This window comes from Rhinopithecus bieti, unplaced genomic scaffold, assembly GCF_001698545.2.
Source record: "Rhinopithecus bieti isolate Rb0 unplaced genomic scaffold, ASM169854v2 scaffold_19355, whole genome shotgun sequence".
In the NCBI taxonomy this organism is placed as follows: domain Eukaryota; kingdom Metazoa; phylum Chordata; class Mammalia; order Primates; family Cercopithecidae; genus Rhinopithecus; species Rhinopithecus bieti.
This window is the reverse complement of record NW_016809398.1, coordinates 97,972-124,271: the sequence shown is the minus strand read 5'-3', so window position 1 is coordinate 124,271 and position 26,300 is coordinate 97,972. Positions and strand designations below refer to the sequence as shown.

Sequence of the window (26,300 nt, the reverse complement as noted above, 5' to 3'; positions counted from 1 at the left end):
TCTCTGGTCATTCAACTCCCAAGGTCACCCTTTCCAACCCAAACAAAAGTGACACGCAGATAGGCCCTGGGACCCGTTTTATTGCAGGCAGGCAGGCAGACCAGCACTTCTCTCCTGAGACTGTGGACAAAGTGCCACAAGACAGAATCTGCTTCTACACAGCCACAACATCCGGGAGCTTGGTGCCAGCTGGCCGGGGTGCTGTGGAGGTCACCTCCACTGGCATCTCCCAGAGGGAGAAGGCCAGCCTTGGCCCTGCACGTAGCCCCTGAGGCTCCAATGCTGGCCTCTGTGGCAGGTGCTCCTGGGGAGAACATGAGTTAAATGTTATTTGCAAAGCAATACGTTTTTAGAGACGGTGCAGGAACCATGAGAACTATGACCAGGCTAGCCTGCTCTCAGAACTAGGACTTCCAGCTCGGAACACACTCCTTAACTGCTCACCTGCAAGACTCCCACCATTCTCATTCCACAGACCACAACAGTAAGGAACCAAAGCAAACGTGGAGAAAGCAGCCATGGTTTATCCACGGCATGCGAAGCCAGTCTCTAGATCACACAAGCGGCACGTGAGCCACAGAGCTGGGGACCCTTGGCACAGCCCAGGGACGCCGGGACCCATCTCGGCCCCAGACTTGCCGTGCAGTCTGGCCTGGGACCTCAGTTGTAGCTGGGCAGTGGATCACGTACCTCTGCCAGCTTTAACCTGTCCACTGACAGGTCACAGTGAGGGGCCACACTTCCGCTGGATGCCACTCAACCTGGCCTCTAATGAGAAAAGCCGCCCAGAGAAAAGGATTGTGCTCTTCAGACATCTGGGGAAAGACCACGCAAATGAAGGACACAACCATTTAAGGGCTCCGCTGTGATCTGAAGGTGGAAGAAAAGCATCAGAGAGAACGTGTGCAAGTCGGGGCCTTCATCGTGATCCCGGTCACTGACGGAGACCAGCACAGGCCCAGGCTGTCACTGGAGGCCCTCCTGCTCCTGGGACCCACTTGGCCCTGCAATCCTCTCTGCTGTGTGGGGCAGGAAAAAGGGACCCCACTTAGTCTCCCTAAAGCCTTTCTAGCTTAACTTAAAGGAGGATTTTGCTCATGCTGCCCCCCCACCTAAAAGGGGAGGCTGGTTTTGGAGGCCACTGACCCTGGAAGGGGTGGTGGGGAGCTGAGAGCCTCTAGGTGGTCTGTTCATCTCCAGAGACCCCTGAGCTCAGAATCCATTAATTCTGACAAGCAGCCACACATGGAGAAATGGCTATTTTTTCTTTAAGACAGAGTCTTGCTCTGTCGCCCAGGCTGGAGTGCAGTGGTGCCATCTCAACTCACTGCAAGCTCTACCTCCTGGGTTCAAGTGATTCTCTTGGTGCCTCAGCCTCCCAAGTAGCTGGGACTACAGGTGCATGCCACCAGGCCCCACTAATTTTTGTATTTTTAGTACAGACGGGGTTTTGCCATGATGGCTGGGCTGGTCTCAAACTCCTGGGCTCAGGTGATCCACCCACCTCGGTCTCCCAAAGTGCTGGGATTACAGGTGTGAGCCATCCCGCCCAGCTGAGAACCAGCTATTTTTATTTTTTGGAAGGTACAAACTAGCTATTTTTAAAAGACCAAAATGTCATGGTTTTCTTAAAAACAAAACAAAACAAAAAAAAAAACTTGCTGTCAACTTAATAGTCTTTAGGGTTTAAAATCTACTCGGTGCTAGCCGGGGCAACATGGCAAGACCCTATACCTACGGAAATAAAAATACAAAAATTAGCTTGAGTTTGGTGGTGTGTGCTTATAGTCCCAGTTAAGAGGCTGAGATGGGAGGATCATTGAGCCCAGGAGGTCAAGGCTTCAGTGAGCCATGTTCATGCTACTGCACTCCAGCCTCGGCAACAGAGTGAGACCCTGTCTCAAAAAACACCAACAAAAACACCCTGTTCGGCGCTAGGAACAGAGCCCTGGAGCGTTCTTGTGGCAGTCGGCAGGCCCCAGGAGGCCGCTTTTGAGAGCTGCAGGTCTGAATGTTGCCTCTGCTTTGGCAGCCCAGACTCAAGACAAAAAGTGCAGACAGGTCAGCACTGGAGGCTCTGCCGAGCTAGCACTCCAGAGACAGCACCACAGGAAGCTTCTGGGAGTTCCCACCCGATGAACGTGCTAGAGGCAGAGCACAGGACTCAGCCGGCTGCCACCATGGAGAGGCAGCTGAGCGGGACCTGGATGTCTCATGACACAGCAGGGACGTGACAATTAAATGGGAGCACAAGGGCCTGATGAAGGGTTGTGTCTCAGGCCAGCTCGCCCTCACTTGTCACACCTCAGGCAGGGGGGCTAGGCCTGCGGGTGCCAGGGCGCAGCTCAGATCAGCTACATAGTCTGTCAAGAGTGAGGGACAGTATTTCATAGTAAGACAATGTAAATCATGAGTTCTTCTCATCCCAAATGGAACGTCGCCCACTGCCCTGTGTAGGAAGCTAACTGCACCGACGATGGGCCTGGTGTCTACAGCAGGACCACCTCACGCCAGCACAAAGCCTTCAGCAAACACTCTTCAAGATGAGGAGAAGGAAAACAATGAACTTCTAGCCAGGAAAAGAGCTCCTACGGAAAGCAGCCTACCTGGGGGTGAGGGGAGGGAGAGCATTAGGACACACACCTCATGCACGCGGGGCTTAAAACCTAGATGACGGGTGGATGGGTGCAGCAAACCACCTTGGCACATGCATACCTATGTGACAAACCTGCACGGTCAGCACATGTATCCCAGAACTTACAGCAAAATAAAACACAGCAGCTTACCGGCCGCTACCTCCTCCACTCTCCCAGCTGCCGGCTGCGTGGCTGGACAGAATGTCGGATGTCCAACATCCGGGATCGTGAGTCCATGTCACCAAAGCCAGCTCATGGCCCAGGAAGACTTCAGAACGTCCGCATTCTCACTAAACAGAAGCCTCTACACAGCTCAGCCAAAACGCCAATCAACAGTCCTTCTCCCGGACTGGAGTTGGCACAGACGAGGACCACATAAAATGGGTTCTAGGACGCAGAACATTTCATCGAGTACGCTGCCAACTATGAGAAACAGTCAGCTTCAGTAAGAGGGAGCAATTCCGGTGGCTGGCTGTTCTATGAACATTAACAAGGCCCTTAATTTTACAACATTTAAAAACTTTTCTTGTTTTGGTTCACTGGGATTTTTAAAGCTTAGATGTGAAAATGACTACCGAAAACTACCTACATGTACAGTTCACTCACACACGTTTATTTAATGTCAATATACAGAGGACAGCCCCACAGTACTTCAGAATATCAAGTATGTAGGAAATGTAGTAAGTCTCGTTAGCTGTGACAGTGACAAGGGAACAGCCAAAAAACAAAGCCGTGAAACAGAAACATGATTTCCTTAAAATTATAAAATAACAATACTGATATTAAAGCTTCATTAATTATTGCAACAGTTAAGAATTTAATTTACCAATATTTCATGTTAGGAAGGCTCTTTATGAAATTTATTCAACTTGTCAAGAAATTAGATGAAAATATAAAAAAGGAAATACATGTGAATTTTACTTTTGATTTTCACTCAAAATACCCATACAATTTTATACAGTGTCGCCTAACATAACAATCTTTAATAAACTCAAGTATACAGAAATGATAAAATGCAGGAAATTTTCTTTTACACTTTCAAATGAAGGGATAGTAATTTATGACACAAAGTTCATGTAACAGATGCAGAAACGAATTAAAAAAAAACATCAGTGAGACAGTTTCCCTCTTCTGGAGGGCACGTTCTTAGTTTGTAACTAGGCTCTGAGTTTCAAAGGTAACAGCTGAATAGAGTGCTTTTAAATATAAAGCCACAGACTTCACTTCTGCCAGACTCATGTCTCCTCCCTCTGGGACATCACTTGGGGTCACTGTGGTGTGCACACCTTGTTAACTTAAAGCAACACAGGACAGTCCCAATCAGCCCGTGGCGAAGGGCGTGCTCCAGACAAGGGGGCCTGCAGGTTGCCGCCAGGGCGGCAGACTATCAACCTTCACCTTTGTCACCCAGACCAGACCGGAGGCGGTGTCTCCAGGTCACCCGACCCCTACCCACTCACGTGGAGGTTCTTCACTGCTAAGGAGGGAACCCTCAGCCGAGGGCACACTGACCGTCAAGGTGCAACCCCACAGTCAGAGGCCAATCCCTCCCCCATCCAGCGGCGCTGGAGGCAGGGCAGGGCCGCTGGATCCCCCGCCAAGCCCTCACCCACAGAGCTGGACGCCAGACGCTGTGTTCCATGAATCCTTTCCCAGAAAATCCACAGGTGAACTGCTTCCAGTTCTTCCTTGGGCAGTCACACAGGCATGAGGTGGCGCTTGGGTTTCCGTGGATCCCTTCTCCAGCCGCCCGCAACCCCTAGGCTTTCTCCTTCTCACACTTTGAGCTCGCTCAGCAAAGAAAGGAAATGTCTCCCTCCCAGGCAAGAGGTGATGAGGACCTTGTACTCAGGCAACATCAGCACTGATTTCATACTTCACAATTTCTTTAATATTTAAAATGAACCCCAGGAAGTGGAGGGAATGGGGAGAAACGGCTGCCTGGCCACATGCCAGGGCCCTGGGGGTGAAGTCAGCCAGTGGAGAGCCCTGGGCCCCGACCGGAGGGTGTCCTCACCCAAAAAATCCCATCCTGTCACTGCAATTCTTCCTCAGAATTCCCGAATGCCTTTAAGACAAGAATCATTGTGATAGCTCCTTTCTGATTCTCCACGCCTCCATTTTTAAGGCATTTGCCCTCAGTCCGCAGTTAAGGGTTCACAGGAGAACACTTCCAAATTGCTGGAAGGTTCAATCAGCACAAAAGAGAAATGAGATCCTTTACCAGGATTTAAGCAAATTTCGACCCCAAGGTTATTGGTTATTTGTAAAGTGTCTACTCCTGCACATGAATTTGCTTTTAAAAGAAGGCAAGCTTTTCCAAAGGCTCCCTTCTCCAGGCCTCTGGGGGAATTTTATTTCCCCTTCTGAATACGAAAAAAGCCTCAGAGAAAGGCTCCAGGACTGCCGGCGGTGTTTGGACGCCTGCCCCATCACAGTCACGGCACAAACCTGGCTTCTTGAATTCTGGTGAAAAAGGCCAACCCGAGTAGTTAGGTAAGTAGAGGCTCCCCTGGCCCTGGCCTGGCCCCTTCAGAAGGCGTCTGACAGCGCCCAGGGCCCAGCTCACCCCCTTGCCGGGTGGGAGTGGGATTCTCCGGCCACACAGCACGCACCTGACTTTCATCCGAGCTTTTCATCTCTGTGGTACACGCTGGAACAGTGATGCTGACTGAGTAGTTAACAGCCTCTTCTTGCCAAATGCTGTGTTTTATTCCAGAGATTAGGTTAGAAAAGATATTCTTGCTCATAATAATGTTTAGGCTGAAAAACTGAAAAATTTCAATGAGGAAGCTCAAAGTTTGGTGAGAAAAATACAAATATTTTCCCCAAATTTCTCTTAGGGTTAGCAGCACGCGTTGTACCTTACACACCTGATATGAGGAACCACCGGTGCCACCCCTCCCCGGCCCTCCCCAGGTCTGCGGGAGCCATTACTCCGAAGCACAGCCGAGGAGGAGGGCGCTTCCCCGCCTCTCTCCAGTGCCCTCTTCTCAAGCTGTCGGGCACCTTTAGTTCTGGTCTTGGAGAACACCTTGCATCCTGTCCTCCTGCCTGCAGAAGTGCTCTGCCGGCTGTCAAAGAAAGGGGCAGCAGTCAGAGGGGCAGAGTGGATGCAGAGTGATGTCACCCTGCAGGGCCTGGGCCAGCCTGGGCTGAGCCAGGGGTCGGGACATGCAGTCAAAGGCAGCCCCTCCCTAGGCTGGCACAGTGCTCTCCAGTGGGCTCTGAACCCACTGGAGACCCACGGAGACACAATGAAGGGGCCCCAGACAAGGTACCAGACAGACATTAAGGACAGTACACTCCTTGGCAAAAACTGGAAGAAAAAGATTGTGATCAAGCCCCAAATCCCAAACTGACAGTATCATAGTGTTTAAAACTGGAGGTGGGAGAGAGAGACACACACAGGCCTCCATACTAGATAGCACATTTCAGAGTTGTTTTTAAAGGAAACATAACCTCCTCCTCTTGCCTCTCCCACCCCTGGTTCCTATCAGCAAACGACTCCTAAGTCACCTGTCAGTCAGTGTACCCCTGTAATCCCTCTTTCATCCCAGCCACTGCGACTGAGAATGATAAAGAGCGGGGAGAAATCAGAGTGCCCAGTCGGTCACGCTGGTTCCTCGGGCCACACCCCCACGGCTTCCCTGGCCGTGGGACACACCTTCAGAACCGCAAGGTCGCCATAATGTCACCATAAATGCTACTTACCTGGGATCAGCCACTCTCTATTTAGGCCAAATACTAAGTCCTGAATTTTGAAACTGCATACTCAATGCCTCAGAAGCATTTGAAACTGAATGTTTACAACTATGTAGGTGCATAAAATTGCACATGGAGGGTTCATTACTAATCTCTCCACATGACCCAATCTGGCCTCCAAAGCGGAAGCTGTCCACAGGGATGGCTGTCATGGCTACCTTAGATCAGTTCACCTTTAGGAACAAAGGCCTGTATTCCACAGGTAGAGAGGATGCGAACATTCCTAGAAGTGGTGCTCAGGGATGTGAAAGGCACAGACAGGCGAGATGCACCTGAAGGCTGCTGTGGTTCCCAGGTGGCAGCATGCTGCCATGCCATCGCACTGAACAGAAACCACTGCGTTAAGGCCCACGATGGGCACAGGGTGGATGGCTCCACTGTGACAGGCTTGCTGATGGGAAGCAGGCCTGGGGGCCTGGCCCGGCTTTCCTGGGAGGGCTGCACTAAGAGCACAGGGAGCTGCTGCTCCAGCTACCCGGGTCTTTCCGTGGCAGAGAAAGAAGAACCACCAGGTCTTCGCTTTGCAGCATCATATTCACTGCGCAAACCAGTATCACTGACCGCTCTCTAATTGCACAGGTGTGCAAACCAGAAAAACCTCAGTGTACAAAATGAGTTAACAAGGAAGATAACCACCATCTTGACACGGAACATACAGTTCAAGGGGCCATCTCACCCACTGTGAAAACCGGCATTTGAAAAGCAGCTCCCTGTGCAGCAGCAGAGAGTGAGGGTGAAAGGCTGCGGTCTCCAAGGCGGCAGCAGAGCCTCCACTGCCGAGGAAGCCACAGGCCACCAGGCCTTGGGCTGAGGCGCTGGGGTGGGAGCCACTGAGGACGAAGCCTAAGCACATGGCCAGCGACGGCATCCCAAGAGTAATCCCGGAACCACAGCTGCCATCCAAGAACAAGGAAAGGGGAAATCTGCACTTGCGCTTCCTCCGGCGGGTGGGGGGACTAAGTCCAAACAAGGGCCATGTAAGGGAGAAGTCAGAAGCCCTGGGGGTCTCACAGAGCGGAGGAGTCACGTGCCTTTCTGACCCAATCCCCTCCCCACCGCACCTCCCCCCAGCAAAACCCAAAAAATTCCTTTTCCCTTGTTGGGAAAACACACAAGCAAAGTGCATCTGACATAAAAGGTCTTCGCTTATGTGGCAAGAGGCACTTCTGCAACGCTGTTGGCGTCCTCAGCCCGCAGCTCCTACGAACTGTCCGGGCTCTGAGTGAGGTGGGTATTTTATGCACAGAATCTCAATCAAAGTGCTACAAACTGCTTCTTTGAAAAAAGATGTTTATTAAACAACTTTAATTGTCATAAAATGACTAAAATGGGTTTTAAAAATTAAGGCTCTTCTCTTTCTGTGGATTGCCAGAACAATGTAAAAATAATATCAATCAACCCTGCGAAACTTTTTGTTCCTAAAGTTAAATTTCATAGATTGCTAAACAGTTTATGATTAAGATAAAAAATTGGACTATAAATGACAATTCATGGCCATCTGTGCTGAACACACACTGATCAGGTGTACAATATTCTAATTGAGTAGTTAAGCAAAAATATTCCAGTTAAAGCATAAATTTTAATTTCAGCATTTTAAAGTCATTGTTTCCCCACACGGTCATGATTTTCCTAAAATTGAAATAGTCTAATACAGGAGCGCTAACCTTGGGACTCTATATACTCCCAGGAGGATGACTGACTTGGCTGGCAATTAGTTTGATTATATTTTTTTAAATGCTCTAAGGTAAATTATCAAATGATTCAGAATTACATGGCATGCAGTATCCAAAATTATGGCTCTGATGCATTTAGATTTACATTAAGAATAAGAAGTGTCATTCACATTCATTGTACACCCCACCCCTCCCACGGGAAAAAAAAAAGTCACTACCTATTCAAGTTCTAGATCTGGTGCAGCATTAAGGATTAAAACTTACCACTTTACCAGGCCTTCCCCATGTGCAAATAAATCCCTCCTGACAAGCAGTGACTATACAGTCTTCAAGAAATATTAGTACAGTCAGTCTTTCATGTGCTATCTTTTTACATATCAGCGGCTCTAACAAGGGAACGTCTTCCATTCGAGGACACAGGGGCGTTCCCAGAGTTTTAGCAGGGTCCGTTTTGGTTTTGGTAACTAGATTCAGTTTGTCACTGCTCTTGCTAGAAATGTGTCCCATGCTATGATTTCGCTTGTGATCTTTCTCGTGGTGCCTCTCCTTCCGGTCATGCAGTGAAAGTGTTGCAAATTTGCTGACCCCAGAAGCAATGGCCCCGTCCATGACACTGCTTTTGCTGCCAGCATTTGAGACTGCTGAATGTGGAAGGCTGTTGGACCGTGGCAGAGGAGGTGGCACAGAGTTCCCGGGGGTTGTAACACTGTTCCCATTGCTTCCAGCAGGAGGACTCGTGGCATTCATGACATTTGTGTGTGTCCTTGCTCTTGAGAGGGGTTGGTGAGGGAAAAGGATATCTTCTGTGAGGTCCCATAAACAGAGCTGTGTGTCCTGGCCCACGGAACCAAACCGATACGTGACACTTACAGGGCGGCTGTCTGTAGAGTTCCGTTTGGAGAGCCGGGACTGTGTACTATTTGCTCGATCTCTGCCAAAATGAAGAAGGTCTTGGAAGTCCTCGTCGCTGCCACTAAACTCCATAGGGTCACCTTCTTCTACGCTAGTGGTATAGGGGTCAAATGCTACGACACTGACCCAGGACTTGTGCCCATGGCCTCTGGCTATTACTCGGCAGTCTACAAAGGACCAGACTGTCACCAAGTCGTCCTCACCACCTGTCACGATGTACTTGCCATCCGGGCTCCAGCACACACACAGCAAGCCCCCAAAGTAGCTTTTCATCGTACCATGCAGCTCCACTGAGTCAAAGTTGAACACCCGCAGAAACCCATCCTGGCTCACGCACGCTAAGAACTTGCCATCTGGGGAGAAAGCAAACTCGTTGAGGGCCCCCTCGCCCACCGTCCACTTAAGGAGAGGGTTCCTCGTGGATTTGCTCTTGCAAGTGTGCACGGCAAAGCTCTCTCCCTGCTTCAGAAGCTGGTAGTGGGGGGCTGTGGTGCCACAAGTGTGCTCCACATTATATAAGTACATGTTCCCACTCGAGTGGGCTACTAGGAAAAGGCTTTCCGAACCGGGAACCCATTTGACACAGGTAACTCGTGACTTGTCTATTAGTCTCTGTGAAGACAAAGGAGAACAAGTTAGCACAATGGGGAAGTCTCCAAGGTCTACTTTTGCAGCAAGAACACGTGTGTGCTTCCCGGTAGGAGGGGCAAGTCCATCCAGGCCTCCACATTTTACCCTGCAGTCAGCCAAGCCAGCAAGGAGCATTTTGGCCTTTTTGGAGTAATTTAGAATTACTTTCTAAAATCGGTGTTAGGCTGAGGGAGTCAGGCAGCCAACAAATATTTGCAGAGGGGCCACAAAGTGTCAGACGCTATGCCAGGCCCAGGATTCACTGCAGAGGGAACAGCCCTGCTGGGATCTTTCTTCCTTAACAGTAGGAGTGTCTGAATCTGGGGGATCTGGGGGTCACTGCATCTACATGTGGCATCCCCTCTGTGATGACCCGCAGGTAAAGTCTCTGAGTCTTCACAGCCAGGAGAGTTCTGTGTCACCCTAACGGGTTTCTCTGCATTTACTGTCACTGTAAGTCATGGGCTGGCTCCATCTGCCCCTCTGCTCTGGCGGCTCGAGGGTGGGGAGTGAAATCCGCAGCCCACGGCTGGCAGCACACACAACTCCAAAACAGAGCCTGGGCCCACCGAGGCCACCTCACTCCCACGCACCACCCCATGTGCATCTCCATAAGCACCTCCTCGAAAGCCTCTCTGCTGGCGTTGAGAGAGTACACTGACGATTCATTCGGGAGCGTGTGTCTCATCGCCATCACTCTGCTCCATGCTAACTTTGGACCCCTGACCGACATGTTTCTTTAACAGGCATATGTCAGTAGTCTTGCCTTTAAAACCCAAATAACAAAGGGTAAAAATATCCAACCCACCCCACCAAAGGCACAAGTCTCTTTCCCTGCTTGCCAACCAATCCTGCGATGGGGACTGCCAGTGCAACAGCTTCCACAGGGGCGGTCCCTTTCCAGACCGTCTGAGCGCAAAATCACATCACCAGAACGCATCCAGAAGTTCCAAGACTCCCAAGTTCTACCTAGAAACTCCTACTGCCAAATGCTCTCTACTGCACCATCTCCCCAGTCACAGTGTCCCTTTAGAAGCCCAGCAGCCCCAGGTAAGTTGAACACCACCACTTCACCCAACAGGCGGGGAGTTCCTGGCTCAAGTCCCAGAGGGGTACTGGGCACACAGGGGCAGAATCTGCCAAGAAGCATGCCGACTTGTGCCTAGGTGGCTTTGAGGCCATGTGTGCTACATCTTTACAGAGAATTACAAAAGTAAGACGACCTGATTTTTAAAAGAACGGCTGGAAAAGAAATTAATGAGCCATGCAAGCTCACTGCATGAACATGAGACCCTAGAAGGCAGGTTGCTAACAAATGACCCCAGGCAGGAAGAATGGAGGCTTGAACGCCACACAGCATGCGGGCCCAGGGCTGGGAACCATGCGTTGGGCAAAGGTGACTCAGCAGCAGGTGTCCCTGCTTACTGCTGTAAAATGGCATGGCAGGCCCTCTTAAATTAATAGGCACATTGCAAGCCAGCCTTGGGGACACAGCCGATATTTTCATCCCCCACCTCTTTACCCTCCTGTCTGGTGACCTACCTATAAAGAGCACGTGACCTGCACTAATGCCAACAACCTAAAAACCTAGCGCTGCTCTGGCAGGATTTCCATTAGACCTTTGTGCAACTTTTTCAGCAAGGGGTTAGAGAGAGAATGTACATGGCCAGAGCAGGGCTTTTGTTTGGTGGTAGAGGGAGGTGCAAGGATGATGGTGATGGTGAACGGTGGGTTAAGAGGCCTCCACTCCCCCATCACAGCTCTGCCAGACCTTGCTGTGCCCACCGGGCCCAGGCTACCCCAGCACTCTTGATTCCACAAACACTACTGTACCTGATCACCCAGGGCCTAAGGGTGTCCACAGCTCACTCCATCACTGGCCTTGTCAGGCAGGCCTACACCAGCTAACTCAGGCCTGGGGAGCCAGACTGCTGTCCTGATTTTGGTACAGTGGCTCCCAATTCCTGCACCTTACATTTCACCAGAACCAAATCAAATCCCAGTTTTTCTAGGATCACTTCATTGTTACTCTATTTACCATGTGTGGAGAAATTTAAGGACATAAAAACTTCTAGCAGCATGGTTAGGAGTAAATTTTATTCTGGGCCTTAAAAAAAGCAACAAAAAACTGCATGAGAACTCAAAATGAATATTATCAAGTAAAACAGTATTGCTTTGCAATGGTGAGGTATGAACAGTTATAGCACCATTAAAATAAATGTTACTGCAATAACAAAACACATTAAAAACCTTCACTCCTGTATTAAAAAGTTGCACTGTGGCCGGGCATGGTGGCTCACGCCTATAATCCCAGCACTTTGGGAGGCCGAGGAGGGTGGATCACTTTAGGTCTGGAGTTCGAGACCAGCCTGGCCAACATGGTGAAACCCTGTCTCTACTAAAAATACAAAAATTAGCTGGGCGTGGTCGTGCACAACTGTAATCTCAGTTGCTCTGGAGGCTGAGGCAGGAGAATCACTTGAACCCGGGAGGCAGTGGTTGCATGCAGTGAGCCAAGATCGTGTCATTGCATTCCAGCCTGGGCAACAAAGTCAGACTCCGTCTCAAAAAAAAAAAAAAAAAAAAAAAAGGGTGCACTGAGACTACCCTAAGTAGACATGTGGATGTAACTTACAGATAACATCCTGTGCCAATTTACTTCAGTCCTCCTCTGGGGGCCTAATTAAACATTACTGTTACACACTGGCAATGGCGGACTGAGCACACCAGTTTAAGCAACCGCAGACCAAAAAAGGGACCTTGGATCCACCTACTTTGTGGTAAGGGTTTCTCACTTGCCTTACCCACTGGTTTTCTCTGTCAATCATGTGCCTGACAGCAGGGAAAATGTGTGCTTCTCTGGGGGCGCCCTGTGTCTCAGCAATATCAGGGTGAGTGGCAGGCAGACATCAATGTCTGTGGGCAGCAACAGCAGCGGTGCTGGCCTTCACTTCCAATCGGTGTCTACTGTGGGTGCCAGCCACTGGCAGAGGCTTACACCCAAGCTCTCTAAGCCTCAAAATGACTTTGCAAGATACGTTTTTTGTGTGAATAGGTGATACACTAATAATTCACATAAAAGTATACAGTAGAAAGCCTCACTCACATTCTTCTCCTCCATTCCAGACCCTCTGTCCTGAGTCACTGTACTAGCTTCTCATCTCTCTCCAGTGTCTTTGTGCGTGTACAAGGCAAATATGAATACGCATTTATCCAATCTTCTTTTTCACACCAAAGGAAGCATACTATGCACTGTCTTACCTCTGCTTTCTCATTCTCATTCCATATCTTTTTTTTTTTTGAGACAGGGTCTCGCTCTGTCACCGAGGCTGGAGTGCAGTGGTGTAATCACAGCTCACTGCAGCCTTGACCTCCCAGGTTGAAGCAATCCTCCCATCTCAGCCTCCTGAGTAGCTGGTGCTACAGGTGAGTGTCACTACACCCGGCTGATTAAAAATTTTTTTTTTTTTTGTAAATACAGGGTGTTGCTATGTCGTCCAGGCTGGTGGCAAACTCCTGGCTTCGGGAGCAAAGCAATCCTCCTGCCTTGGCTTCTCAAAGTGCTGGGATTAAAGGCGTGAGCCACCATGCCCAGCCTCCTAGTGTATTTGTACATCAGTCTGTATGCGCACAAAGACGGCATACTCACTCTTTTCTAAAGCTGTGGAGTATTCAACTGTTTGGATAAACTGTGGTTTACTGTGGAAGTGTCTCTCTGATGGACATCTATGTAGCAATGAATGCCCTTGCACACACGCACTTTTCACATGTGTGAGTATGCACCTACAGGATAAACTCCCAGTGGAGTAACTGAGCCAAAAGATATATACATTTATGATTTTTACAGATGTTAGCAAATTGCCTCGCATGGAAAATGGAAAATGCCATCGTGCCTATCTCCCTACAGGAAGGTAGGGATTGTTGCCATATTATCCATGAGAAAATAGAAACTTAGGTCAAGAAACTTGGCCGAAGTCCCATCCACCCACCCATCCATCCATCCATCCATCCAGTATTGAGTGCATACCATATGCCAGGCACTGATACAACATAAATTAAAACAGGCATCTTTCCCTCATGAAATTGAGGCTCAAGTGGGAAGAGAAGACAAGTGGAATGTATGTGATCTGATGATGATAAGTGCTGTGGAGAAAAACCAACCAGGGAGAGAAGAGAAAGTGCTGGGGAGGAGGGGACTTTAGTGATTTCAATGTTGAATAGGATGGCCAAGAAAGGCCTCTTCCTCTGCTGGTGGTGGACAACTGAGCAAGACAGAAGGACAGAAAGCAAATATCAGGCTGACAGGATGTTTGGGGAGGTGTACCCCCACAGAGAACAACTTCAAGGGCTCCGAGGTGGAGAGACACAGCAGAACCAGTGCCAGGGGAACAGATGGGCCCATCAGACCCCAGAGCGAGCACGCTGTCTCCCGTTCCACAGACACACATCACCTGGCTCCGAAGACCAGCCTGCAGGGCCACTCTCAAGCGTTCTCACGAACAGGGCATCAGCCTGTCTCAGACCCCAGGCCAGCGTGGGAAGCACAGTCATTGAACTCACATGACTCTGGCTTATTTGGATTGGGTTTAACAAAAGAGGAAGAGAACAGAATGCATTTTCTCCTGTTTTCAAATTAAGAAAAGAAATACCTAGAACATTTAATTAATATAAGAATAAAACTATGCAGTCTAGTTTCTGCACTATAAGATATATTTTGTTTCAGAAAAGTCTAGTTAAAAAAAAAATCTTAAGGCCGGGCGCGGTGGCTCAAGCCTGTAATCCCAGCACTTTGGGAGGCCGAGACGGGCGGATCACGAGGTCAGGAGATTGAGACCATCCTGGCTAACATGGTGAAACCCCGTCTCTACTAAAAAAATACAAAAAACTAGCCGGGCGAGGTGGCAGGCGCCCGTAGTCCCAGCTATTCGGGAGGCTGAGGCAGGAGAATGGCGTAAACCCAGGAGGCGGAGCTTGCAGTGAGCTGAGATCTGGCCACTGCGCTCCAGCTTGGGTGACAGAGTGAGACTCCATCTCAAAAAAAAAAAAAAAAAAAAAAAAAAATCTTAGTCAGTGCTCAATGTTAAGTAATGGAATTCCCTGTTGAGCTTGAATTCTCCAGTGTCAGTGGGGCCTTGATCTGGCTGAGGATGTTGACAAATACCCGAGGCAGAACTCTGGTCCCTCTGGAGGGATGGGGTTTCGGGGGTGGGCAGGGAGGTAGGAGTGGCAGGAGCACCGGGGCCACGCGCCAAGGAAAAGCTCAGCCAATGCAGCAGGCCAAGGGGGTGGGGTCCCAGGCCATGTGTGGCATCTGTCTCGGCTGCAGCACATGAGCAGGGAGGGGGATTTGGTCTGGAGTTGTGAGCTGGGACTCAGGCTGTGGCTGTGAAGTCCAAAGCTAAAGGGCTTCGGCTGGGACCCTGACGCTTGCACTGCCCAGTCCCACAGCACTGGCCTCAAGTGGAATGTGCTGTCAGTGTAAACATACATACACAGGGTTCTAAAAATGTGGTATGAAAAAAAGAATGTCAATGACCTCATTTATAGTTTTTATACTGGTTATAAGCTGAAATAATATTTTGGATATATAGATATGATACAATATTTTCTTAAAATTAATTTCACCTCGTTTTACTTTTTTAATGTGATAATTAGAAAATTTAAATTTGCACACGTGGCTGGCACTGTATTTCTACTGGAGATGCTGCTGCAGACGGTGGAGGCACAGACAGTTTCTAGAAAGGGAAGTGGCAGAATAACATGAAATCCCCCAGCAGTAGGTGCAGAATGCAAGGTGGGGTGGGGGTGATGAGGAACCAGTTAGGAGGCTATGACAACTGTCCATGCCATGGACAAAGAGGTCTTAAACTTGACCAGGGGCAGTGTGGCAGAATGTGGCTGGGTGGAGGGCAAGATGGAAAGCGGGGGTGTGTAAAGACCTCTGGGTTTTGCCCAGTATGCGGCTAGAAAGGTCTGCGGCTAATAAATATGACCACAAATGTCACAGAAATTGGCTGCGAAGAGCAACATCCTCAGATCTCCAAGGAGGATAACCTGAGCCCAGGTAAAGGCTGCAGTGAGTTATGATCACACCACTGTACTCCAGCCTGGGTGACAGAACGAGACCCTGTCTCTGAAATAAATAAATAAACAAACAAACAAACAAACAAATATCTCCAAGGAAGCAGGTGCAGCGGAAGAAGAGCATGTGAAACTGGAAAAAACCTCCGTACAGGCCAGGCGCGGTGGCTCACACCTGTAATCCCAGTACTTTGGGAGGCCAGGGCGGGGGCAGATCACGAGATCAGGAGATCGAGACCATCCTGGCTAACACGGTGAAACCCCGTCTCTACTAAAAATACAAAAAATCAGCCAGGCGTGGTGGCGGGCACCTGTAGTCCCAGCTACTTGGGAGACTGAGGCAGGAGAATGGCAGGAACCCGGGAAGCGGAGGTTTGCAGTGAGCCAAGATAGCGCCACTGCACTCCAGCCTGGGTGACAGAGTGAGACTCCATCTCTAAAACAAACAAACAGACAAACAAACAAAAACACACCTCCATACAGGGCACAGGACAAAAACTAGGAAAGCAGAAGGAAAATCCAAGCAAACAACCCAGAAGTGCCATGAGGAGAGCAGGCAGAAGAGGAAGGAGCTGCCAGGGGGGCCAGAGCCTCAGAGGACAGGCCTCTGAGACTGGAGAAAGCTGAGCCCTAGAGGGATGGAGTGTGCAGGGAGGGGGTGGTCCTTAGGAGAGAGCACAGGGAAGCAGGGTTGGGCAGAGAAGGTGCTGAGAGCAAAGGGACACCGTAGGGGAGGAGGGTGCAGGGCAGGTGCCTGGTGGAGGAAGGTGAGATCCAGGAGAGGGGGACAGGGGAGGAACCTGCTCCCTGGGCCAGAAAGGAGGAGCTGGGGAACAGAGACAGGCAGAGGCAGGAAGGCTCTGGTGGGAAGCAGTGGAGGAGAGCAGTAGTCCCAGTCGCAGCCCCTCCAGGGCAGGGGTACGCTGAGTGATGGGCAGGGCAGGTGCTCAGCAAGGAGAGGAAGGGAAGGCAGGGGAAGTAACAAAGGTGCTGGCAAAGCAGCTGGCCTGGCCACAGGGCTCTCCATTAAATGGTGTCCAACTCCAAAACGCTCCAAGGCCCATTCTTAATAACCACTTTCATAAAAACAAAAAACCCAAAACACAAATAAACCTTAAAAGTAAAACAAAATATGGACACATTTCTGTGTACATCAAGACGCCTGCTCTGGGCCAGTGCTCTGTGGAGATACAGGCTCCACGTCTCCACCAAACGCTCAGCGTGGCCCTCCCCATACTTCCAGCTCTGCAAGGCAAACAGACCGTGCCACTTCAGATATGAATGCAAAGAAAAATCACACGAACAACGAAAACACTACCATCCCAAATGCCATCAACAGACAAGATTTCTAAACACACTAGACTAGTTAAAATGAAACAAGAATAAAAATAAGTCTATAACCACATCAAAGTGTCATTTTGTGAAAGCAACTCACATTGACGCTTTCTAAGGCACTTCTTTTTCTTTTTCATTACTATCAATATGATAGCAAAAAACAAAATTAGTTTGGGGTGAGTGGATGTGCATTTCAAAATGCAGATATAAATTTATAACAAAATACTGAAACAATTCAAAAACCACAGCAGCTGCTAGAAAAGCCGTAATGCAACCACAAGCAAAAATGGCAACTAAAGGCTCTGATGATGTAAAGGCATTTGAAGAGGGCTCAGGAAGTATTAGGAAAGGGTATTTCAAAGCCACGTTAAGAGGGGATCGGATGTCATTTTATCTCTGTTCAAGCTTTAAGGAGTAGATCATTACGGGCTCATTTCCTTCCTTCGATTAGAAAAGCAACAGAAACAAAACTAACAAAATGTGCAGACCATTCCTTTGTATCAGAATAGACGGAACACTGCTCAGCTTTACCCCACGCCTGGGAGGCACCTGCAGCTGGCAGGATGGGCCACCCAGCCTGGGCTGGCAGCAGTGTCCCTCCACACCCCAGGAGTCAGGGCCATCTCCTCTTCAGCATCCCTTCAGTAAGACTGGATCTAAATGCCACAAGGAGACATGAGGCCTACCCAGTGTGTCTGCCTCGGCCTCACAGCCTGCGAGAAGAGAAGGGCAACAGCAGAGGGTATTGTGTCAGTAACGAAAGAAGCCAAATGCCAAGTTCTTTAACATTTTATATTTCAGCCAACAATGAACACATACTTGAAAATCCTTTAAAGTTACTACTCTGTGAATACACTCCAAAATCAGGATTTTTACAAAGACAACAAGGTTGCATTCATCACCATATAGGAACTGTCCCTTTGTAATTCTTCCTCCCCAAATATATAACCACTAGTTACAAAAAGCAAACTTCAGAACAGGGCAGAGTGAACACAACACACACACACACACACACACACACACACACACACACACTCCACAAAAACATTAACAAAGTAAACTCCTCGTCCCTCTGGGGTGCTTCACCACAGCGGGCTGGATGTGACTGGGTGACTCTCCTCTGTGGGCAGCTCTGATGACGACGACACACTCCACCATCTGGGAGCTCGTCAGATGAACTGTGCGCCAAGATACTTGCAATAATGGCCCATTAGACATTTTCAAGGGCATCCTCCGTACAGAATGCTACAAATAGAAACCCCAAATCTACTCTGGAAGACTGGGGAGAGCAGAGACTCCAGGGAGCTGGGGAGGATTTCCTGAGAGGGGCGAGAAAGGACGGGGCATTCAACTTCCTTCAGGTCTTGAACAGATGCACCAGCAAGGACCTCCAGTGTGACGGGGCCAGTCCCGGGGAGCGGGAAGAGGGCAGGGCCTGCCCATGCTCACTGGGCTGACCTGATCAGGGGCCAGATGTGGGGGTGGAAGGCGTGAGCCCTCTGGTGTCCCCTCATTGAAAACCATCATGGACTGTGAAAGTCAACAGTGAGCATCGCGGTTTAGAGGTGATGCTTTCTTACCTTCTTTGTACTTCTCTATTTCCCAATTTTTCTACCAACAAGCACTTTAAATGCACACAATTTTTAACTGACGGGGAAAATCACCTTCTAAAATATACTTGCTCCCAGATGGGAATTTTTCATCTATGTTTATCTCAGGTGGATTTCTGAAATTTATAATTCCATTCATCTGTCCATCCCAACATTTATTATATTTTCATGTACCAGGCACCAGAAAGGAGGCAAAGGCCAGAGTAACTGATGCTGGGGATTTGGTGCGTACAGGTGTGTGCACATGTGGTAACAGGTGGGTCTGAGAGGGGCTCTGGTGAGGAAGACTGAAAGGCCACATTGCTGTAACTGTGACCAGCGGGCCAACCCTCGGCCTCACACATGTTGAGTCTCTGCCTGGGTTGCCATGCTCCTACCATCTTGACCTAGAAAATTATTTATCTTTCAAAACTGTTGGTATCTCACCTCCCACGGAAGCCTTTCCTTCCCACACCACCCCTCCCAGGAAAGGAGGCCTCTGAGTTTCTCTCAACCTCCACGTTGCTGAGCACTCACCAAGGCTGGCTCTTCAGGCCCTTCACAAACACCCTTCCTGAACTCACTCATCTGAGCCTCATCACAGACCTCTCAGGTGGGTGCTGTTCCCACCCATTTTCCAACCTAGGCAGAGAGGTGAGACCCTCATCATCCTGCAGGCAGAAAGTGGCAGAGCTGGTGTCTGAGCCCTCAGCATTCTGGGCTGTGAAGTTGTAAATGTCGTAGTAATTAACTGTGTGTTAAGTGCCCCTTTGAAAACAGCAGCTGAGATGGCCAGAATCTTGGAGTATAATCAGGCCTCAGTCCCAGGCCTTCTTTGTTCTCGCCATCATCTCTCCGAAGACTCTTTCATCTAATCTCAAGGACGTGATTACTGTTTCTATGCTGACAAATGCCAAATTGTGACCCCTAGTTTAGTGCTCCAGATCCATACATCCCACTATCTACAGGTCTCTCAAACTTAGCAAGTACAGACCAGAACCTCTGATCTTCCCCTCCATTCCCTGACAACTGCTCCTTTCCCAGTCTTACCCAACACAGCAAGAGACACCCAGAAACCTGATGTATTAATACATCTCTCCAATTCAGTCTCCAAAAAGCAGCCAGGGTACCTTTCAAAAACACCAATCTGCCTGTCTTGTGTACCTGCTCCCTTCTAAGGAATCCCATACTTCAGGCTAAGAAACAAATCTGGATCAGGCCCTAAGTGATGTGGCCCTCCACTCTCACGCCCTTACTTCATGCCGCCTTCCCCAGGTAAACTGTCCTTCTTTCAGTTTCCTTGGTCTCAAGGGCCCTCATCAGCTATTTCTTTTGCAGGAATGCTCCATCTCCAGATCCTTACCTGGTTGGCCTTCTTCTCACACGAGGCTCAGCTTAAAACACACCACTTCCTCCGAGATGTCCTCTGTCTCCCAGTATAAAGTAGACCTCTGTGTTGGCCAGGCGTGGTGGCTCTTGCCTATAATTCCAACACTTTGGGAAGCTGAGGTGGGTGGATCACTTGAAGCCAGGAGTTCCAGACCAGCCTGGCCAACATGGTGAAATCCCGTCTCTACTAAAACTACAAAAATTAGTCAGGCGTGGTGGCCTGTAGTCCCAGCTACTTGGGTGGGTGCGGCACAAGAATAGCTTGAACCCAGGAGGTGAAGGCTGCAGTGAGCCAAGATTGCGCCACTGCACTCCAGCCTGGGTGACAGAGTAAGACTCTGTCTCATAAATAAATAAAGTAGACCTCTGTGATTCTCTCCTTTTCTCAGGCCTGCTCTCTTGCCTCTGACATCACAAAGTGTCACCATCTGTGGTCACCAGTGTGTCTGGGTGGTGCTATTACACCTCTCTTCCCTCCTGAGGGGTCACAGGAAGGCAGGTTTTGCTGCTGCCACAGACCCAGTGCTGGGCATGTGGCAGGTAGTCAAGGTCCTGAATGAATGAAACAATGGCCACAACTCTAGTTCAAGCCCTCAGCTCTCACCTGGACAGTTACTAGAGCCTCCTCACTGGTCTTGCTACCTTCATCCTGTCTTTCTTCATTCCAATCCACCTTCCACAAGTGCTGACAAGAGTTCTAAAAAAACACATTTGATCCTGTCACTCCCTTGATTAAAAGGCCAAAGGTTCCCCCACATCCTCCAGTGTCAGCTCCAAATTTCTTCACGTGACATGAAAGGGCTTTTATAGTACAAGCTGGTTCCAATTTATCTTTCCAGCTTCGAACCCTGCCACTCCAAGTCCCACACTGTGATGTGGCCAAGCTGTTACTGGATGTTCTTTCACATGCCTAGTTGTTCCTCCAGCTTTGAAGGCCTTCCTTACCCTCCTCTAACGACTATGTACCCTTTAAGACCCAGATCAAATGTTACTTTCTGAAAGCATTTTTTGGAACTCCCCCAGTGAACTTAACATTTTTAAAAACTTTATGTTATGTGATGCATACTTAAGAATTCCTGCGGCAGCTACCCCTTGGTATTTTGTTCATATCGCTATGCTGACACACGCCCAGTACTCTCTGTCCATCCTTACTAAACTGTGAGCTCCCAGAAGGGGAAGAGCTGATCTGGCAATCATGCATGGTAGGGCCTGTAACCAATAAGAGTTTCTGGAATTAATTCTGGTTCCAACTCTGTCATCAACTTGCGACCTGATCTGGACAATTCACTTACATGCTCTTTGACTATTTCCTCATCTATAAAATGGAAATAACTGCCCACCCTCCCCCCATAGAGGCCACAGGTAAAAGTGCCTTGAAACCTGTAAATCTCACACCACAGCAAAGCACGACACAATGACTACTTTACCACCATTCCTGGCACTCTCTAAGGAACAAACCTCCAGTGGCCCTTGCTCTTAGACATTCTGACCGAAATCTGATAAAAATGTATCCACACGGCCAGAGAATTTCCTTACTACGAAGGGCAATCAATTTCAGCCTCAAGCTGTAAATGCCAAGCTGGCATTAAACCACACACAGTCCTAGCATTCTAAATAGCAATTTTTCAAATAAAATGTAAAATGAGTATGAGATAACTCATGCTTAAATCATGAAGAATGAGGAGCTGCCTTCCAGCCTGCAACTCCCAGTCACCAGGGCAGGGATAGTTCTGGCTGATGCAGCCTGGGTGCTCTCAGAGCCCTGAGACTCTGGGGACGTGTGGTCTCCAACTCCCTGCCCTCCCCCTGCCACGACACACAAAACTTTCTTGTTCTCTAAGCGACATTCTGTACCATCCTCGGCCAGGGCTGCCTCCGGGTCTTGTTTACTAACAACCCTGTACATGGCTCCAATCCCTGCCCCCTCAATCACACTCCCCCTTACCTCAACAATAAAAACCCACAATGATTCCAAATTCACAATTTCTGCTAACAGTGCACAGGAGGCCAATTTTGTGTGCTGCTCCCGCAACCCAGCACCAAAAAATAATCATCCAGCTACTCAGAAATCACTTCCTCAGATGATACTAACAAAATATCTAGGTAAATAAAATATTTTCTGCTTCACTTTTTTTTTAATGCAAAATGGGATTAAATACTTTTCCTCTACAGTGTGTCAGTCCAGATGGCAAGTTTTATTTCCAGTCAACTCAGAGGAAACTAGAAGAGATGGCATGGTTCCTAAGATCTTATCAAACCCACTGGCGAGGTCAGACAGGAGCACCCTGGGTGGATGCTGATTTGCATGGACAGCAAGCACCACGACTGCAGAAGAATTCAAATTTTAACTGCTATTTATTTGTCAATTTGAATTTTCTTCCCCAAACAAAATTATTTCTTAAAACCATATTCTATAATGTGTTTTTGTTCCAAGTTAATGATGTTCAAACCATGCAACAATGCAAAAGGGAGGGGGTCCTACATAGCCTGACCCTTGCACCTCAGCGGCAAGGTCCCAAGTAGAGACTGGAACCCAGGGTTCTAACTCAGCAAGTCTTTTCCACTTGGTAGAAAAGTCACACTGAAACAGAGGAGGAAGAACATTAAATATGAAAGAGCAATACTTGAGGCTGAAAGATGCTCCAACAGCTTTAAAAAATATAATCTACTTGGCAATTTCTATATGCCACATTTAACAGCCCTGACATGTTCCTGAACAGACAGCTCAGATATCTCAGGCTCTTTCCAGAATGAAACTGAAGATACTAGAAACCCCAGTACATACTACAACACTGGCAAAAGCTATGTCATGTGACCAAACTTTAAGTGCCAGAATTTCTAACTATATCAAAGGTGAGTTTACAGCAACTATTTTCAAGAGCAAGTGAAGTACTCCTTAGCCAAGTAACTGTCAAACGTACATACAAAAGCTTTGGCTACAATTTAAGCAGCCTAAGGAAATGTCATCAAGTTCTTTGATCTACATGAAATGTTCTGGTGATGTAAACCAACTTTGGAATTCTAAATGTCTTATTTAAATTATAAATACCGAGTTACAGTACAGTCCCTATCTCCATTATAGAAGAGTTTTAAAACAACTGTTATAGACACCTGAGCATGCTCCATAAAAATGCACAAAACAGTTACCCCAAGGAAGAACAGGTAAGGTCAACAAATTTATCCACCACATTTAAACTTGGGCATACTAGGTAGGAGGGCTGGGCGAATAAAAAATGGGCTTCGCTTGAAGTGCAAAATAAGGCCCACTAACCTCGATAAGAATGTATCAACTCTTACAGGGATTCTTAACAGCTAAGACAGGGTGCTACTTACTTCCTCATTAAAAAGTTTGCTAGTTTCTTTTTTGATTGGGTCTATAAGCTGGACTTGGCCTGCGGAAAAGCCCACTAGGAGAGAGACACTTTCTGCTGTGGCTGTTAGGTGGTTGAAGTCATGACAAGTAGGCTGTGTTCCTTTGTATATCCTTTTATCTATTGGTTTACTCAAGTCAGCAGCCTGGAGGAGAAAGAGAAAAATACATACAGTAAACAGCACATTGAGATGAGAAATCTAAGTTATGCTATTTTATACTCCATTATGATGTTTAATCTTAAAACCGAAGTTATTTAAAATATTTTTTCAGTTGTGACAACATTCATCTAACATTTTATAAAAGCACTTTCACATACCTTAGCCAATTAGATATTATTAGACTATCTATAATATGTTTACAACTGTTACTTTCACAGCTTATTCTCCTTCAAGTATATGTAACAAAGATTCCTGGACTTCAGCAGGAAATATCCTTGAGATACTAAATTCAGTATTTTCAAAATGCATTTCAAGCAGTGTCTAACAGAGTGACCACATAAAAAGCTCAGCTTTCAATGTATCTACAGCACCTAAATGCCCACTGGCCAGTTACCTGCAGCCCAGTGGTTCTCAAAGTGTAGTCCCAAACCAGAAGCAGCAGCAGCAGCACGGGGGAACTTAGAAATGCAAAAATCTCAAACCTCACCCCAGACTAAATGAATCAGAAACTATGGGAGTAGGGCCAGCAAGCCTTAGTTTAAAGAGCCTTCCAGGTGATTCTGATGCCCACTCAAGTCTAAGACCCACTGCTGGAGCCCACTCTGTACATGTGGCTCCCTTCCTGGGTCAAAATCCCTCTTCTGGATTAGGTTTCAGGGAACATTCACTTATTGAGGCCATAAGCAAAGAGCTTTACATGCATTGTCCTTAATCCTAACAGTAATGCTCCAGAGTGGACAATATCTTACCCATTTTACAGATGAGAAAACAAGTTCAGGGAAGTTAAATAACTTGACCAACATCACCATACCTACCTAGTAAGTGGCAGGACTGGATTTGGAACCCAGGTCTGTTTGGCCATTAAGGGGATGGGGAGAGAGAGTCAAGAGCAAATGATTTCTCACTTGGGTGAACAGTGATTTCTCAACGTGCCCTCCCCACTTTCAAGAAGGATTCTTTTCTTCATGAGAAATGTCCTGTGGCATCCCAATATGCTGGGCTTTTATTGGTGAAATAAGGGAAACCCACCCCCTCCCACTCTTATCTGGAAATCTCCGGTGGAGACAACTACCCCTGAAGCAGAACTCGTCCCTCACGACACCCAGTTCACCGTGTGTGGCCCTCTGGGGCTCCCGGCTTTAGTTCTCTACGGACCGCCCCCTCAGGTTCTGAAGATTTCTTTCTTCCAAAGAGGCCTGTGACATTGAACCAAGTATTCTAATGTTTGACTTTCCAATAACAAATATAAATACTGAATAGAAAAGAGGACCTCAAAATTACAGGCGTCTTTGAGCAAACTCAAAACCTTGCACATGTGGAAGTCTGGACCTGAGTGGTAACAAGTAGCTCTGGGAGCCCCAGGGCAAAGGAATGAGGGTGCATGCCATGCGGACACTCTCCCAGCCTCACCTCAGTTAAAACGGAGATGAGAATCTCTGTTCTACCAACCTCATGGGATTGTCTGGAGGATGAAATAAGAGAATATATACATGAAAGAGCCTTGAAAAGTGTAATACAAAGCACGATACAAAACAAAAGGGAGTCCTGACTTTGGAGCGAGGAGAAAAGGGGCCGGCAGAGGGGAGCCACTGCTGTGCAGCAAGGCGGGCTGAAGGCAGCTCTGCCGAGTGCTGCAAGTGAGCAGCGGGGCCCAGGACGACCGCCACGGACAGGCCGTCTGAGGAAGGCAGCTTCTGAGCAGGCTCGGATGGCAGGAAAAGAGAAACCTGGCCTGAGAGAACACCACACGCCATCCATCTCAGAACGAGGAAGACATCCACCAAAAAAACGAAAAACAAAAACAAAAAACCAACAAGTATAAAATAAGATATAACTGGCAGCTAGAGAACAAAAATCCAATTTGAAATACAAACAATTAAGTTACACATAATTACTGTATCAGTATATTCAACTCTTGAGACTTTTTTTTTTTTTCAGTTTGCTTAGGAAAAATAAAAAATCAGCTAGGTGTGGCGGTGCACGCCTGTGGTCCTGGTTATTCAGGAGGCTGAGGTGGGAAGACTGCTTGAGCCCAGGAGTTCAAGGTGACAGTTAACTAGGATTGCACCACTGCACTCCAGGCTAGATGACATAGCAAGACAAAACGACAACAACTACCACTTAGGGAACTTTCCCCTAAAAGAATATACCTAAAATTATGCACTGATGCACTGAAATACACAGATCAAGTCAAAGGCCAGACAGAAATTAACAAAGAAAACAGTCTAATATAAATTAAAGAACAGGTAATGTTTCTCAGAAACAACAGAGGAAATAAAAGCACCTATTTTTCTAAGTACTGCCACCAGTTTAGGGTTAGACTCAGGGACCCCCTCACAACTACATTGGCTTCAGTTATTGGTATGTTTTTATATCCCTGCCTCACAATATGGAACTTTACTGAAAAGATGGAAGCATTTTAAATGAGAAGATACTATGTTGACTCTTAAATCAGGTAAAATGGGCCAGGCATGGTGGCTCACGCCTGTAATCCCAGCACTTTGGGAAGTTGAGGAGGGAGGATCACCTGAAGTCAGGAGTTCAAGACCAGCCTGACCAATATGATGAAACCCCATCTCTACTAAAAATACAAAAATTAGCTGGGTGTGGTGGCGGGCGCCTGTAATCCCAGCTACTCGGAAGGCTGAGACAGGAGAATCGCTTGAACCTGGGGGGCGGATGTTGCAGTGAGCCGAGATTACACCACTGCACTCCAGCCTGGGTAACAGAGCAAAAAAAAAAAAAAAGGTAAAAAATCA

The 26,300-nt window shown here is 48.0% G+C and overlaps 1 protein-coding gene across 22 annotated transcripts in view; it reads right to left on the bottom strand.

The window, feature by feature from the left end:
* Window positions 1–26,300, bottom strand: part of WDR20 (WD repeat domain 20) — a 91,783-nt gene that overhangs the window by 5,486 nt on the left and 59,997 nt on the right. For 3 of the 22 annotated variants that reach the window (XM_017889221.1, XM_017889218.1, XM_017889217.1), the window contains exons 2-4: window positions 23,344–23,526; window positions 20,615–20,707; window positions 8,339–9,598 (exon numbers count right to left, since the gene is read on the bottom strand). The exons of 2 other annotated variants lie outside the window; for them this stretch is intronic. In XM_017889221.1, the coding sequence (XP_017744710.1) occupies window positions 8,339–9,598; window positions 20,615–20,707; window positions 23,344–23,526 (1,536 nt within the window). 17 more of the 22 variants (XM_017889231.1, XM_017889230.1, XM_017889215.1 and 14 more) reach the window with 16 other exon arrangements.